The sequence below is a fragment of the Scophthalmus maximus genome, chromosome 9, assembly GCF_022379125.1.
Source record: "Scophthalmus maximus strain ysfricsl-2021 chromosome 9, ASM2237912v1, whole genome shotgun sequence".
NCBI lineage: Eukaryota > Metazoa > Chordata > Actinopteri > Pleuronectiformes > Scophthalmidae > Scophthalmus > Scophthalmus maximus.
In genome coordinates, this window is record NC_061523.1 from 18,912,110 (window position 1) to 18,930,195 (window position 18,086).

Genomic DNA, 18,086 nt, shown 5'->3' on the forward strand with positions numbered 1-18,086 from the left:
AGGGTCATGATACAATAAAGTAAGAACAGACTGAAGGACAGACGTGGAGAGCAGCGGCCACAAACTGACTGACCTGCGGCCGTTTGTATGGTACTGGGAGACGTTTAAAGTCTGGTATCTGTCATTAATAACTGGACAAGTTTTAGGAAGTGAAGTAGTGAAACCATAGTTACAGTACACATTATTTACTTTTGTTATTTGTATCCCTTGATTTTATAATTGTAGTTTGTGTGTATGTAAGACAGTTTACCAGGATAAAATATTTCAATATCTGTTCTATTAAGTGCAAAAAATACCTCATTTCATTTATAGCAGCTTTATTTATTTATTTTGTACTTGGTATTCATTTTGAACTCCAATTCTTCCACAAAAAGTTAAGATAGTGAAGTTAATGATAAACAATCAAATAAAACCTACCGAAAAAAACCAAACATTAATTCTGCTCAATTTCTCAATCCAGCATCTTTTAATACATTTTTAATTAATGAGGCTCAAAAACAACAAGTGCCATCAACAGCAGTACAAAATATAATGAAACTGAATTCAAAATGCGAAAGAAAGACTTTCAGCTTGTTACAAGCAAACAGTGATACAACAAAACATCTCGTCATAACATTTCTTTATTAACCGTAACGGAATAATTCTGAATCTTTCAAAATCCAAACTGCTTCTCTGTGTATTCAACACACAAACAGTGAAAATACTTCAGCTCTCGCCTCCATACTTCACAATCATTCTTTTGCTTCTTTTCTTTACAAAATCAACGACTTAAAACTGATCTGACAGGTGAACTCAGAACAGGGCTTTTGTAGGCTCTAATTTTTTTGCAGACTTGAATGTAGTGAAACCACTGAAACACGGTGGCTTTGAAGAGGAGTATCCCTCGAACAGAACTCCCACGACGATCCAGGTCTCTGTGCCCTCAATCAAAGAGCTCGTCAAGGACGCTGGCGGAGGTGTGACGTGTGGAGGGCTGCGGAGCAAAAACAGGACGAGAGTTAGATCTTGCCAGGAACTTAGTCCTTACAAACATATTTAACAAGAACAATGCGTTTTTTGGGGGGCATTATTTCATCTGTAGTTCGTTATCCTGGTCCAAAACAGTGGCACAGCAGTGTCACAAGTTGCTTCTTAAACTTATAAGAGGTATTAAAGCCAAACTTTAAAAAAAATGTAGACAAATAACTGATTTAAAGCGTTGTTGATTGTTATAACACAACGTACACTATACCTGATATAAATGAGTGTTATTCATTCTGAAAGAGTCTGAACAATATGTGCCATGGTTTGTTGTTTTTACCAGTGTATATGCAGAGTCACGGTCAGAGTCACTTTCATAATCCTCAATCTCAGCCTCCTCTCTTTCTGCAGAGTTGTCCTCAATCAGAGACAGCCTGTGGATCACAAGACACATTTACAAAAAAAAAAATCTGGGTCGATACTGTTAGTATCCTTCTTTCAGATCAGTCTTACAAGGTGAGGTGCAAGTTCAGGTCTTGCTGATCCAAACTGGCGCCAGTCAGGCTGGAGGAGGGCAGGCGTCGTTTGACGGGCTTCACCTTTCGCATCTGGGACCTGGAGAACAGCAGCAGGTACATTTTGGCAGCCAATGCGTCTTTGTCTCACGCTCAAAGCAACTGTTAAAACCTTCCTCATTTTATTTCAACAGAACAAATGTCAGTCATCAAGTCACAAATGTTTCTGCAGCTGCATCATGCACTCAAAGGAATCAGCTCTTTTCCTATACTAGCCAACGCTGACCAGAATTTTGCCAGGGACACTGCACAAATTGTTCATTTAGGACAGAACCGAGAGTGGTCAGCTCCTGGCTGATAGACCAACAGAAAGTAATGCCCCGTGGCGTTTTTCTAGCACTTCTAGCAGGTGCCTGGCTGTAATTTCCACCCTCTGAAATAGAGATGACAGATACTGCAGATGTGTTGAAAAGCAACTTACCCCGAGGAGAACTCATCCTCAGACTCCAGCTCAGTGAAGCCGTTGCCCATATCACACTCTGTTGCTGTGGGCTTCCCAGAGGCCAACAGTTTGGCCGGCTGCCTCTGGACGGTGGAGGTGAGGGCAGGCGTGTGAAGGTTACTGTGGATACTGCTGCTTTCCAACCAGGAGTCTCTGACGGTGCTGCTCACTGAGCCTGGAGGACAGAAGTCACTACAGAAGGTTATTAACGATGACATTACTCAACACTAAACAATAGATACGATACAGTGCAAAAGATTCACAAACACGTCAGCAACGAAGACGAGAGGTTCATTTCCCGTACAAAAGTCATCAATCATCTAAGTCATAAATCAAGTAAAAATACCAGATATTCACTTGTTCAAGCTTCTGAAATGGGAAGATTTGCAATTTTTCTCTGTTCTTTCTCTCACGTTATTGCAAATTCCAAACCTTTGAAATCTGACTGTTGGTTGAATATAAAAGGGAATTTGTAGACGTCACCTTGGGCTTGGGGGAACTCATGATGAGCATTTTGTAAATATTTTCCTTTACAATTAAACAAAAAAACTAAAACTATTGAACGATTAAATCAATAATTGAAACAATCATTGATTGAGAGTTGAGACCTTCCTGTACTCAAATCACTTTTAACTCTGAAAACACTAATCCTTTCTTTCATCTCTGGTGTAATTTTGATAAGTGAATCAAAGACAATTTTCCTACTCTATTCCCAAATAAGTTTATATATATTATAGAACATTTCAGCACAGACACAATGTTCTTCATTGATTGAGTAATGTAGCACCTTTTTAAGTATTACTGGTAATATGTAATTTGTGTGTCCATCTCACCCTGAGCGGTGGTCCTCTTGCGTTTAGCTTTAGGAGTATCATGTGAGGAGACGTCACCACCCTCCTCCTGCTCCCTGGGTCGGGAGGCGGAACGACCCTCCAAAGACCGCTGATACAGTTTGACTGACGGCCAGGAGAGGGCAGCACTGGGACACTCTAGTTTCAGTAATGCAGCCCTGGGAGGAGACGACATGGGGGACAGATGGACGAGGACAAAGACAGAAACAAACTTTGATGTTGTTCTGATTTCTGTAAATTATGCTGAATCAATCTTCACTCCAGTTATTCAAATGCACACTATAGTAACATTTAAAGAACAATGTATGAACATAACTGTTATTTTATTAAAAATGTTATTATTATCTTTTATTTTATTTGTCTTATTCTAAATTAAAAGCTTGATTCAGAAGCTTTAGCCCAGGGTTTAGAAGATTAGTGCTTTAGTCCCACTTTTGTATCAATGCTGAGAAGTTTCAGTATTAAAATATTTAATTTATTCTGTGTATCTGTCATAAACCTGCTAGCTGAGAAAATTAAAGTTTCACAGAAAACAAATTTTTAGAAACTAAATTTTCTTTGCTGTGATGTTTGTGTGTTTTAGCTCCTCACAGCTGTGCACGGTCCTGTTGCAGCAGCTTAAAACTGAACTCGCTGAGTATCTCCAAGAAGGTTACATGCGGGAGCTGCTCCTCTCCCTCCTGTGGGTCCCGAAACGCGAAACGTATCCCGTCCCTGAGAGCAAAACACACAATAAAAAAATACATTTATAACACAGGACGAACAGCTATATTGTGAAATACTTACCATAATGTTTAATTTACACCCTTCAAGTGTGGCATTCATTATCATTACCTGTAATTCCGATTACAAACCTACATTTCTTTTTACAGAGTCAAAAAACTATGCTTAGTTGTAAAAAAGTCAAATCAAAACTGAATAAACTGAGCGATAAACAGGACACATCTGGTGTGTATGTGTTTAGAATTGCCATGTGTTTTACTGACATGTGCAGGGCCACCAGTGGTTTGCGGACACGATGAAGATCGATGCCAAAGCTCATGGCGAGCCTCTTGCCCAGGTCTCTAATCTCACAGAGATCCTGCCTGCTGTGGTTCTCCGTAAGCATCTCTGAGAACAGCTGAACACACAGACGCGACTTTATGTTAACGTGTTACACAGGAGGCACAATATTCAAACAGTTCTATAGATATGCACAGACTGTTCTGCTTTGGGCACTGTCGAACTCGGTGAAACAAATCAGAAAAGTCTGCATCGTGAAAAACTGAACTGACTATTACACAAAATTAACTCTGAGATTTTTTTGGGGCCAGTAGCTAAGCACATTGCAAATGTTTATCATATCAACCTGCAAACAAATGAGGATGCACATGTACCTGAGGGGCAGCTTAAACACTGGCATGTGGAGATTTTTTAGTACGTACAAAGAAAGACATTTTATGTAAAGACTAAAGAGTACATTCAGGTCTATGATGGTCTTTAATTTATGTTTTACCAGAAGATGCATGTTTTGTAAAACATACAGGCTGACAGTTAGGTCTTTGGTAGCTGCTGCTCTTCAGAGCAAAAGTAAAATCCTGTATATGTAAACAACACACTTGTCATCAGACCATTGCCGTGTTGTCTTTCAGATGCTGAAGAAACAGATACATGATAAGAAGAAGCAAAAGCCACCACGATACACTTAAATGTTTGACTATCAAAAGATGTAGAACAACTAAAAGAGAAAAAACCCCCACTAGATTAGTAATACCATTTTTTGACGTGCATTTCAAGTACCATCATGACAAATTCCCTACAAAAACTATGCATGTCATGTATATTCTTCAGAAGTTAACTGCTATCACACTTCACAGTAAAAATTCTCAAGCAGTCTAATTATTAACATTAACATCAAGGTGTTAATAAGTGTACACACCTGCTGCAGGCTCAGACACACGGTCTTGGCGCTCTGTACGTGGCTGATGAGCTTGCTCTTACTCATCGTCTCTTTGATGATGTCACCAAAGTCTTTAAAGAACTGGAGCAATCCGGAAAAAGAGAGAGAGAACTTGAGTAATAATCATTAGTCTAATTAGTTCAGACCACTGGCTACATGTCTAAAAAAAAAAAGTAATATAATTCTAGTCATCTGTGCCTCTGACTCATTTTTAGCACCTCACTGGTTGTAAAACAGATCCTCTCACCCTCCTCCACTTCCTATCTGATATTAATCTTTTTTCTGTTTGATTCTCGGTGAATAAAATAATATAAATCATAAAATGATCTCCCATCTCCACCTTGTTGTAGTGCTTGAAGACGTCAGTGGCTGCAGTGAGGTCCAGCACTCCGTAGAGGACCAGCTTACAGTAGCCAGCCAGCTGGTTGCGCTTCCTCTGGAGAAGGGTGATCTTCATCTCTTCCTCACCCTCGACTACAGAGGAGAGCCAGAGTCAGAGAATGGAGATAAGAGAAGATGGTGCAGTACCAGATCAATAGGTACCCTGAGAAATGTAAACAGGACATCCAGAGAAAAAGCTCTTAGGTGTTAATAAAACACAAGAAAATCAGAACATGTCTTTATGTTCTTGGTGATTTGCAGTACATTGTGAAGAAGATCCTCAAAACAAGACATCACCCTCTGGGCAAGCTTTGGCAGCATTTCCACAACACTACACAAGCAAAACAAAGTCCCTCTCCGAGCGTCGTTGTATGGGACTTGAGCCGATGGCGACAGTAAACACAACCAACCTCCTGAACAATTTTAAAAAAAGGTACCGTCCCACCGAACTAATAATTCAAGTTCATAAACAAACCACTTGTGGAAACACAAGGTATTTGTCACCTTTTCATAATATTATATAGTTATATTTCTTTTTAATTTCAATTATTATGTAGCAGACAAAAAATAAATCCAACTGACAGTATTTCTATTTTCATCTATTTTTGTGAGGCCCTGTTGAGACGTAATTGTTACACCAAGTTGGCTGCAACAAATATAACATTATTGATCCAAACATAGATGATTGTGTAGAACCATAACATCAAAAAAACGGTTTGCTTTATTTAGGTTTCAATCCTAAATTTTCTTGAAAATTAAGTTATGTATAGTCAGTGGTACTCACCATAACAAACATCTCCATCAATATGAAACAAAAACAAAAATAATGCCATTGTGACCATATTTTTGGCCATGTCCTCCAGTCCTACCGTCGAGATCAGCATCTTCAGACTCAGTGAAGATGAAGTCCAGGAGGAAAGCGGCCATCTCAGAGCGCAGGGTATCAGAGGGGAGGTGGACCAGTGCCTGGAGGGCGGGATCAGAGCGGACTGAGCTCTTACTGTACAACAGCAGCAGGTCACACAGCAGCTCAAATGCCTGTGGATGGAAGAGAACACAAACTTATTGAATTAATTTGTCTGTCAATGTTGAAAATTCAGATCTGTAACAAGACAGGTCACACGGGGACAACTTGTCTCCAGGACATCTCCTTGCTCTTCAATGAAAGGAAATATTAAATCGGAAAAAAGTAATAGTTATACTCCCTCTAACATTACAACCTACCAGTGCTATGGAAATAAAGATTCAATATCTCATTGGCTTAATATTCCATCACTGTTCTATTCTCACCGATAGATTTCAGATTTAAAGTCGAGGAACCTCTTATCTCGGCAACAAAAAGATTTTGCCTGTAAACCTGTCATCACACTACATGATCACTTGAGCTGATAATCAGTTCCGACCTCCCTAAAATCAGGAACGACTGTGAGCAGGAGCGTATCCAACCCAAAATTTGCCCAATTATCCTCCAGCGTTACCTGATCTCTGATCTCAGTCTGGTTCAGAGGCAGACACGTCTGACAGACTCTGCAGAACGAACGCACATCTTTCTTCAGACGCTTCAGTTCTGCCTGGAACAGAGAGCGACAGACGGATGTGATCTCATCTCATGAATGTGTTTATTTCATGTATGTAGGACGGGAATAAGATGTAAGGCAGGTTACCTTCATCCGAAAGGCAACATAAGTTTAAACTCAGCTACTTGCAAACACGTGAACAATAGCGAGACATAAAATACAACTCCTCCCAACACTATAATTGAAATTCAACAAAAAATTGTAAGAGCAGCGTCTGTGGTGCCATGAAGGATTTTTAAATCATGATGACACACGAAGGGATATAGCCTTTGCTGAAGATCCTAAATTACATGTAGATGTTCCTTTAAAGTGAGTAATACAAACAGGAGGAGAAATTTGCGCGATGCTACAAAATATGAAAACGAACAAGAAATGAAAATAATTTAAAATGAGTAAGAGATTTGTCTGTGTCGTCTCTGAATCCTGCTTGGAAAAATACACAAATGACTGGATGAGTAATGATGACGTGCTCAGTGTGTGTGTGTGTGTGAGAGAACCGGAGCGAGAGGAAAAAGTGAAAATGTGCTCAAAGGGAGAACAAGGGATTGACCGAGTGAAGAATGATGAAAAAGGAGAAAGAATGAGACACATTAAGAGCAACAGTGAAGAAAAAGTGTTAATGAGCAGGAAATAAATATCTGAGTATCATCGCGGACACTGGTCCACGCCAACAGAATGCTGTGTTAATTGCCTGCTGTCTGCGCAGCTGGTGAATTGTTGAACAACAAAGACAAGAGAAGCTCCAAAAACAGACAGGAAGGCCGCCGCCATGGGTTGGCTGTGATGTGACAGCCGTCATCCGAGTGTTAATCATGTGGGTTGGCTTATCTCATGTAGGTATGCTGATACTCCAGAGGAGCCACTCGAGCGCGTGAAAGACTGAGAGAAGGTCAAACTATTTCCAAACATGGAATGGAGGGAAAAACTTTATGATGTCAGATGAGCACCTCGGTGGGCCTGGAGTTGACCGCGTTCACTTTGGCCCACATCAGGTGAAAGGCTGCACACTTCAGGGCCGACACCATGAGCTGAAATAGAACAGGACAATGTTTTCTCTTCTTCACTGGTCCTAAACACTTAAAAGTACCCAAATGAAAACGTCCCTTCTAGGATAAAAAAAAAAGTTGGATTAAACACCATTTTAATAAACCCTAAATTGACACAATTTACATGATATCACCATCAACTTTCAGCTCCATGAGGCATATTGTGGCCTTTTTTAATTTGCTACACTCATTGTTTATAATAGAAAAATCTCTCAGTTCTATTATCATATTAGCACAACCCTCAAATATCAGAGTGAGTTCATCCCAGACCTCCTTGTCGAGCTCTCTGGACTCCAGCCTGCTCTTCAGCAGTTCAACACAAGGGTCAAAGAGCTTCCAGCCTGTCAGGTCTTTGGCGCTGGACAACGAGCACACAGACAAAAATACTTCTATATAATAAATACACTGATAGTTTGTACAACGACAATGTGCATTGTAAAAAACGCACACTTACCAGCTCAAAGCAGCGATTCTTTTCAAGGCAGTGGACGCACTGTACAAGTCATTTTCATCTGCAGTGCCCTAGGTACACAAACACAGAGAATCACACTCTTAAGAGAAAATATGCTTTTATATCTTTTAATTAGTTTTACTACACAACATGTAAAAACAACAACTTGCTTTTATTAAACACCCTGTAAAGTATAATTTTAAGTCTTTTTGCCATGTTGTAATGGAATGTTCTGGAGCACAGTTCTGTTTCTTGATATACAGTAGGTGTGCATGTATTTATGAATTGTTAAAGTGCTTACTTAATTATTTTATGGACAAGTGACATCAATGATTTGGTACAAAGCTTAGGGACGTTTGACTGAGCAACGTCGCCCAGAACGAACAGTTCACACTGCTGAAGCAGGATGGATGGTTGAACTGCGACAGCTGCCAAATCTATCAATGCACGTCTGGAAGCATTTCAAATTCACGCCTTCTCTGCCTGTATGAAAACTTCCCCGACACCCTCACGCACCTGCAGCAGGTCACTTGAGTACGCGCTGAAGCACTCGGTCAGGCCGTCCACCAGCTGGCTGAAAGCCAGGTGTGCGCGGGACGAGAACGTGTAAGTGTCGGAGCAAAGAGCGCAGACCAGGTGGGTGCAAGCCTCCAGAACGGTGGCCTCTGTGTGCTTCTCCACAATGCCACACACCTGGGACAGCAGCAGGTCCAGATGCTGAGAAAAAGAGGGGAGATGGAGGAAGAAGAAAAGAAAAAGTAGAATATGTGTTGCATGGGGAAATTTTATTGACTGCATTACTCTATAATAATTATTAATGAAGTCAAAAGTGTGCTTTATTTGTGTTTGCACACTTTTGTATTAGGTTGAAATTGAATTGAAGTCCTCCTACCTTCTCCAGCCACTGAGCGCTGTTGTACATGTCCAGGTTGAAGTAGAGAGGAGCTTTGAGAAGGAGGCTCACTTTCCCTGCATCTGCCGAGTACTGCAGGTCAACGAGGGCAGAAGAGAGAACAAGCTCAGTGTCTCAAAAAAATCGTTCTCTATGCAACATGAGGGCAGCAATTTATAATGTTAGCAATACAGTAGGACTGTTAAATGTAGAAGTGTGTAATGCTTTAGAATCGCTTACTGCCCCTTTAATTGAACTTTGGCTGCGTACCTTGGTCAGTAGCTGTGGCATCAAGGGGATGAAGTGTGTGGTGATGCGTCTCTTGTCTTGTTCCTGGATCTTCTTATCCTTCATACTCAACATCTAATCACACATTGAAAGACATTTTAGACTTATACATTCACGTGTGCGGACAAAAGACACTGGATATTGTAAGTGTGTGAGCTTCATGACCACACACAAGAAAATAGCTTAGTTCTGAAATACTGAAGTGTAGCTGTGTATATATAACTTTCTGAATAACATGGCTGGAAATTTTCCGAATCTGTGTCATGTCTAAAACAGAAAGACGTCACAAAATGTGATATTGCAGCTTTAATACTATGACTTTTGTATGATCTGTGGATAATGTCAACAGAAAATGACATTTCTCTCGCCCCCAAAGCTCCACTGGTCCATAAATAATAAAGCAACCAGAACATTATTCATGTGTTTGTGTCACCACCTTCTTGCCCTGAGTTCTCCCAACGGGTGGGGTTCCCTGCGCCGCCTGTCTGATGGCACACATCATGAGCTCTATGAGAGCCCCCTCCTCCTCGTCCAGCAGGCCTGACGACACACGGAAGCAGAGACGGGAGTAGAACACGCAGACGTTGAAAGAAGAAGACTTGACGTTTTATTTTCAGTGCGATAAAACATGAGGCCGAGTCAAACCCAGCAGTGAGTGCTGTTTATTGTGTGTACACAGTCCCAATTTCATTCCTCTCACCAGCCTCCTGAAGCAGGAATGCCGTCATCGTCTCCCAGTCTCTCAGCTCAGAGCCCGCCACACCCCACAGACTGTCGACCAGGTACGACCCGTGCTCATGAAACTGTCAAGAGTGAATGAGTTGTTTTAGTTTTTTTTTTTTTACTTTAGATGTAAAGCACATTGTCAAATGATTCTAATCTCCAGCATAACGAGAAAGAGAGTGACTGAAAAGGAGAACATAGATTACTTCACTCTGGATGTAGAAGGAGATGAGGATTTGAACGAGGGCTGCATTTTCACTTTCATTCACCTGGTTGTCACTGGAAATCACACTTTTCAGCCTGACACACAAGTGAAAAAGAATCATCACATTGTAGTATCCAAAAATAAAGACATGTGTAACTAGATATGAGACAGACGTGAGATAGTGACTTGTGAGATAGTTAATCACTGATAACGTCTTGACTCCACATGCAGGTGGTAATTAAATGCTCAATTATAAAGTGGAGAAGTCAACCTACTAATATTAAAGTAATGACAAAAGATGTACAACATTGACTTGTCCGTCTGAATAGAAGAGAGTTTTATTGCTTTCTTCTTGGTAGGTTTTTTTATGACAGTCACACAATAAACAGCAATGAAAACATGTTTTTCAAATACGGAATGAGTCATACCGTCAAAATTGCACATTAGTCTGTGGGGAAAAGGAAGATGAAAGTGTACTTGTTATAGAGGAAGACGCCGGCAGCAGACGCCAGGCCTCGGTGCGAAGCGTAAACCAGTGGATAGATGTGACCGCACTCCTCCTCTCTCAGGCCTTCCTCCATCCTCCTGCATTGTGAACACATACAGGTCAAGATGGTCGACGTTACACTTTCAAACACAATGTGAAATCTCTTTGTCCCTGTACATGTTTGTTAAGTGAACTAATCTTGCAATCTTATGCTTTCTAAACATTAATATTTTTTCCAGGTAATTAAACAGACCGTTATCAGAGCTGAGTCACCATTTCACTTCTATTGTTTGAGAAGCCTGACTTGCAATCATTTGCGGACAACCAGGATATATTTGTAGAGTTATTTGCACTTTTACATTTCAGGCGAATTATGTTTGGCTGTGTGAACGTCACTGTTCCTGATAAAAATAAATGTTTCTCATTCAGGGATTTGACGCAAAAGCCTCTGACCAGTAAAAAAAACACTGTCTAAATGAACTAATATGGTGCAAAGTCTTTGTACATTAAAAGAAATGTGGGTAGAGATCATTTCAGTAAACGAAGCTGGAAAACGTATGTGGAAAAAAGGGGGAAAGGGCTCTTGAATGTTTTGATCAACTAAAATGAAATGCCTGCACTGTGTGCTGTCACTGAGAAAACCACCAGAGACAGAGAAACCCCTCACTGGTGGATCAGCAGCAACAGATTGACCACTTCCACTGCCACGTCTGGGTCTTTGTCCAGCACCATGCTGAGCATCCTCTCCTAAAAACACACACACACACACACACACACACACACACACACACACACACACACACACACACACACACACACACACACACACACACACACACACACACACACACACACACACACACACACACACACACACACACACACACACACACACACACACACACACACACTGAGATACGCCGTGTGGCACACACACCAGCGAAATGCATGATCATGTGAGCAGACAAACATGAATAAATTAAATAGGACATGCACAGACATAAATGTGCCCACACTCACAGACATATATGCACACGCACAAACCCACTGATGAGCCACTAAGCTGTGGCATGAAAACCATTTATCTGCTGCAGCACATGCAGCTCAGGGAGGGGTTTATGTGTTTGAGAAGAGCCTATTAACTATCAGTAACTGGCAGCAATTAACACAAGCCCAGACAAAGGAAGACAGCCCAAGAACAAAAAAAGACATAGGCAGGCAGCAAAATAGAAACAACACAATAAGATGAAACAATGGATTAAAGAGATACTCTGAGGCAGCCAGACAGACAGAGAGACAGACAGGGGGAATAGGAGGGAGAAAAGAGGAATTAAATGTGGTGTGATTCCAATCCAGAGGGATGCCTCACTTTGAATCTGCCGGTGAAAAGCTCCAGGCGGCCAATGAATTCCTTCTCCTGGTACAGACCCTGCAAGGCACGCACACACTGCAGACGCACTGGACTTTGCTGAAGGAAAGAAGAAGAGAGTGTAGAGACTAATTCCCAAGTCTGTTCATAGTGAACATTTCTCTTTGTGCAAGTGTGGGTATGTAATATTTTTCTCGAGTCTGTGTCCAGATATTCTTATATCCGTCTGTCCAAGCCTATAATGAAATTTGAAAAGAAGAAGTGGCTCTATCTGGACTGCCTAACTCTCTGTGCACTGCAGTTCCTGTCACTGGTCGGGAGAGAGCTGTGGACAGACAGGTGGTACAGTACCTCTGTCATACATGATGTTGCCACTCATGGACAGAACCACAGCATAAACGAGTTACAGTCACATTTCAGTAACACTTTACTTTGTAATGTATTTTTTAACTCATCCAGTGTGTTTTCAACCTTATCGTGCAGGGTCCATCCCAGGTATTTTAGACATCCATCATTCAGGAAGTCTTCAGGGTCCGTTTTCAGCCACTTGCCCAACTCCTCAATACAGGCCACCCTAATCTCAGGCAGCCGGTCCCGGTAGCGATGCACAAACACACCGCGGAAGGTGGCGTTCATCATAGAGGAAAGCTCCTCTCTCTTCTCCCGCAGCTAGGGCAGATACAAATGAAACAAATGCATATAGACATGCACAAGCAAGCGAGTGAATAAATCAGAAGCCTAGAGTGTGTAACTCCTTCTGCAGTACACAGGTTCAGCTGGGGAAATCATCTTTTATACTGACTAATCCTCACAGCCAAAAATATTCCTCATATGCAACTATTTTATAGAGACTATGGAGTAAATTTGACCATATTGACTTTGGCCGATAGAGATAATGTTGTCACAGATGACATCCTCAAAGACACATAATAAATCAAACAAAAGTATCCTCTGTTTTACTTCTAATTCCACCTTGAAAATCTTAATGATAACACTGACTGTTTAATTTTACAATGCAGAGAACAAGGTGAGAAATGACTCCAAGCACATTATTCATTCTGGCTGAACCTTCTCACCCAGGCAGGTAAGTTAAATATATATTTTTTGACTTATTTCATTATATGGATAATACAAATATGACCATTTCAAACCCAACAGCCAGTAAACAACCTGTGTCCACCCAGCAAAATGTGTAATTTGTGGCCAAGGACCTACTAGCGATGAATCTCTTAAATATGTATAAATATTTCACTTTTAACGATTAAAAAGCAACAACTTGTCATCTGCATTGTTCTTATATCATTTCCCATGAAAATAAACCTCCAGAATTTCCACATTGGGTCAATGTCACTTCGCCGATTTCCTGTCCTGACATGCGTGTTTATGTAAACGTGACCACACTCATGCTAGTGTGTCGGGTGTGTGTCACCTCAGTGATGGTGGCCTGCAGCTCCTCCAGTCTGTCAGAAGCTCTGTCATGCGGCTTCTTGCTGTTCTCCATGTCGTGTCGCCGCTGGGTGGTCTGCAGCTGAACAGACACTATCACAGCTACTTCCACCAGCCCAGTCATCAGCTTCATGGCTAATTCAAAAAATAAAGGTTGACAAGGTCAATTATTTAGGCATTATCCACTTTGTTAATAAAAAACAAACAAACAAGAAAAACTCCTACCCTTGGGTAAAGTCACAGTAAGTGTCCCTCTTTTTTTTAACCATGATATTCAATTTTCCACCATATTTTACAATCTTAATATAGAATTATTTTGTACTGAACAAGTACAATCACCGTCTCATTGTGAATTAGTTGAAAGACAGAAAGAAATGACAAATGATTAAGCAGGGGTGCAGAAGAAAACAAAGAGAAAAAACAAAAGAAAGCTGGACAGGAGCAGAACATTCTGTGAAAACAAAAGAACCTAAACAAATGGAGCAATTCATTACCCTTAAAAAGGAGAAGAAAAACCTCTGATATCACACACATGGCGTGCAAATTTTCACCATTATCAAGTCTCACTTCAATACAAAAATCATAGCTATTTCATACACCTGTTGTGTAACAATGTGCTTACCGAGCAAGGTGCTGGTGTGTCTGAAGGCTCGGACCTGGGAGTCAGACAGGCCGGTGAGCATAGCCAGCAGGGACGGGAAGAGGTATTCATCATAAATGAGGCTGTTACGACAGGAGCGCACCACGACCTGAGCAAACTCGCACAGACCGGCTTTGAAACGCTTCAGCTGGGGGCCTGGAGTACTCAGAGGATAGTTCACTGAGTCCTGGATGAAAAAACAGAGGAAGCATCTTACACTGAGCCTAGTACAGTTCTTTAACAGAGAGAAACCAGTGGGTTTTGTTCCACTAATGCCAATTATGTCAGTGGCAAAACAGAGTGATTAACTCATTAATGGGTCCATTTATCAGCATTAGATCTTAATTAGTGTGTTCCATTATGCTGTGCTGCATCCTATACGGATCATAATCTCCTGAGATGTGGAGGTCATTTAACTTTCTTCTATAATTCCAGCAGGATTGTCCGTAGGGGGATAGGATGACAAAGACAATGGACTAAATTCAAACTTCCTGATCTATAAGAATAATCTTTATTTTGAGGATTTTCTTACAAATAGAATGCTTCTCTCACCTCATTGAACTCTTTAGTTAGCGTGCTGATGATCTCAGCATTCTCCATGCTGTCGAGCATCTCTCTATTAACCACACCTGAACAAAACAATGACAGACAGTATTAAATTCGCATGAGGATTATTAAGGTGAACAAAGATAAGCACACTAGTACAATAATGGTGGTTCTTCTACTTCTCCCAAAAAATGTAAATACATGATTTGATTTCTTTTCATTTTAAAACATACCCACACTAAATATTGATATACTGTTTTGTCAACGAACAGAGGATTAACACAGCACTTCGGAACTGCATCGTTAGCATACCGGGTGATCAATAGTGATCTGCTGATAATTGCCTGAGCTGAAATTGGAAAGATAATCTGTTGAACTTTCACCCATACCCCCCCTCCCAGCTACTGGCCTCCCTCTTGACCTCTGACCTTTGCATCCGCAGGACTGAACAATGAAGTTGATGAGCACCAGCAGCCCCACTTCTCGGCCTCGCTTGTAGCTGTCCAGCCATTCGTCCACCACCGCCTCAAGATTGACAAGGAGACAGCAGGCAATGACAATGCTGCACCCACATCAAACAGCAGCTGGATATGATAACAATATATCATTTGAATTATATCATGGTGTTCAGATTTAACGTTTCAAAATACTGTTACTTTTAACATGTGTGTGCGTGTATTTCCCATCTTTTTCTTCCCCTTATATTTTCTGGCCCTCCAGTTTAATTCACAACTCTTTTGCATAATCGTTTTGTCAACCATAGCACCGTCATACAAACAAAGAAACTCCTTCAGAGCATCTGTTCTGTTCGTAATAATGGTGTAAATTTGAAATGCAGTAAATGCAATATAAAAGAAGTAAGTGGTGAGTTCTGGTCAAAAACTGAGAACCCTTTGTGAAGCAGAATACATTTGTTGCACTGCAGTTTACCAGATTTGCAGAATGAATGTGAATGGGCCTTGAGCCAGAATCACCACCAGCATTGTATGGCTACTATACACTCTTTTTTAAGACTGTTTTTTTATTATTACTGATCACCACACCTTTTTGTCTTTTCTATTGTTGTATGGTCCCACTTCTCCAGTCTTTATCCAGAAGAGACTGGGCACAGGACAACAATAGTTGGGATGGACGCATGCCGTCAATCACTGACTACACTACCCAATGGGAGCACTCCTTCCTCTTTGCGTATCAAAGGCAATTCTGTAGGGTCACATCAGTCAGCCACTGACAGCACATGATAATCTCTCTCACTGTCGCTTCTATAGAGGCGTGTCTCTCCTTTCATTACACTTACCTCCTTCAGCACCTCCCTCCTTTCACGCATTTATCTCTACAAACCATTCCCCCCCATCTCTCCATGTTCAGCTGAAGGCTTGCTCACCACCATGGCACTCTTTCCAGAGCAGACTGCATCATAGATATTCTCTGCACTGATGCCCTGGCTTTCCTCATTCACTCTTCTCATAGATCTGGGAGAGACCTGCCTGGATGTCCCCTGAGAGCTCTGCTGCTGCTGCGGGGAGGGGTATACACGACTGGGGATGGGGCTATTACGGGGGCTGGACGTCAACCTCGATGCAGCTTTACGCCTGGGTCTCTTGGGTGACTTGAGATGAAAGAGAGATGGAAGGGAAGCTCAGCAGGAGATTCAAAGTGAATTGATGCAGTCAACTGAATGAGTGGCAGCTAAAGCATGATACGGTGTAGGCTTAAATCAAAACACTGACCTGTGTTGGATGACACCAGTTAAGTCTTTTTGATCATTTACCAAATGAGAGAGATGTTTGACAATAAAAAAAACTTTGACAAAATCACAACCTACTCACTGACCTACTTCCGGGCGACAGACTTCTGTGCGAACCATCTAAATAAGCATACACCATTTTGAGAGCGAATAAGAAGACTCACCTTAGGTCCAAGCACTGCACGTTTTTTCCGCTTTGAAGCTTTTATCGTGGCCTCATAATCACTCCCAGAGTCTTGGAAATCATCCGACTCCTCAAAACTAGCAGACAAGGAAGAAGAAGGAATCAAGAAAAACCCCAGCAGCAACAAAACATTATTACGGAAGCTAACAAGATCACTAAGGCTAATTTAAAAACTCGTTAAAATACCCTGTTGCGATGGGGAGGAGTCTCAAACTGCAATGGTTTTACAATGGAGTTGTTAAGGAATAACTTGGCTGTGCACATAAGAGTTACCTCACAAAAATGTGAGGTAACTAGACACTCAGAAAGAGCAGCTGAAATATAGGTTTTTGTTGGATTTTGGCTAATAAAGAAACTTTATTTTTTAACACATTTATTCTAGTCCTCTTAAATTGTGCACACACCTTTTAATCTGTTACATGCAATGTTTCACAACCGTACATGTAGTGTGACAGTGTGTGAGAGGAGTCTGTACAGGAGTTGAGCTAAAACATCCAGATGGCCCAAGGAAACGATCAGCTGAGCTGAGCTGAGCTTGGATAACTTTACCTGTCCAAAGCTTCGGATGCCATTTGGGGCGAGAAACGCTCCAGGGACCGAGGGAGACTCTGCCTTCAGCTCGTTAGCTGGTCTTGTTTTTTGCTAGCACACAGAGAGAGGAGACAAACTTAGTGACAGCCTCAAGGCCCAAACTAGCCAGGGCACCTTCGCTAAACCCAACTAGCCAATGCTAGGGTTTAGCATTAGCTAGTTAAGCTAGCTAACGAAGTGAACGACGCTCACTTCGTTAGCTAGCCTACTTCAAAGTATTTCAAATGAGACCGGGGAACGTCTACAGCCAAATGAATCGATGTACATTAACAGCAAACTGGCTATACAATCATCACTACCTGATGGAACAGCTATTGGTGAGTATGTTACTTTTCCTTCTGGCGAGTTTCAGATTCAAGGGCGCGCAGAAGTTTGCGAAGCGATTCTGGATGCTGATTGGCCAGAGCCAGCTGGACTCATCAGATGATTGGTCCCTCCAGATCGTCACTATGTTATCATTGGTCATCCATTCGGTTATGATCAAACTGCTGTTGGATGTGAGTGTAGGAGTACACCGGTGAAATATGTATCCGTCTCAGCCTCAATAAGGGTTTTTCATTTATACATTGCTATGTCTACTGTCATTTATAATATTGTGTCCGTGTATAAACAGTAGGTCTGACTGCTCCGTGTCTGTCTGACCAGTTTTTAGGACCCTGAGGTGGTTGGCCCAGCTGCTCCCCTCCCTGCCACCGCAGGCTCCTCACCCCTCTCTCCCCAGTCGGCTCCTCTGCACGGTCCATTGT

At 41.5% G+C, this 18,086-nt stretch overlaps 1 protein-coding gene across 1 annotated transcript; it reads right to left on the reverse strand.

The window, feature by feature from the left end:
* Positions 1 to 443: 443 nt before the first annotated feature.
* Positions 444 to 17,773, reverse strand: LOC118319754 (cohesin subunit SA-2). The gene is made up of 32 exons (XM_035650359.2): positions 17,640 to 17,773; positions 17,299 to 17,391; positions 16,730 to 16,826; positions 16,203 to 16,427; positions 15,247 to 15,343; positions 14,825 to 14,901; positions 14,255 to 14,459; positions 13,616 to 13,767; positions 12,658 to 12,855; positions 12,187 to 12,285; positions 11,485 to 11,564; positions 10,808 to 10,915; positions 10,332 to 10,425; positions 10,103 to 10,205; positions 9,839 to 9,942; positions 9,385 to 9,477; positions 9,115 to 9,207; positions 8,739 to 8,939; positions 8,226 to 8,293; positions 8,042 to 8,129; positions 7,673 to 7,753; positions 6,627 to 6,719; positions 6,018 to 6,186; positions 5,108 to 5,241; positions 4,747 to 4,848; positions 3,815 to 3,948; positions 3,420 to 3,542; positions 2,811 to 2,986; positions 1,957 to 2,152; positions 1,474 to 1,575; positions 1,301 to 1,394; positions 444 to 973 (listed from the first exon to the last, which is right to left on the reverse strand). Exons 2-32 carry the CDS (start codon positions 17,319 to 17,321, stop codon positions 923 to 925), a joined length of 3,660 nt encoding a protein of 1,219 aa, XP_035506252.2. The 5' UTR covers positions 17,322 to 17,391; positions 17,640 to 17,773; the 3' UTR covers positions 444 to 922.
* Between the last annotated feature and the right edge of the window lie 313 nt (positions 17,774 to 18,086).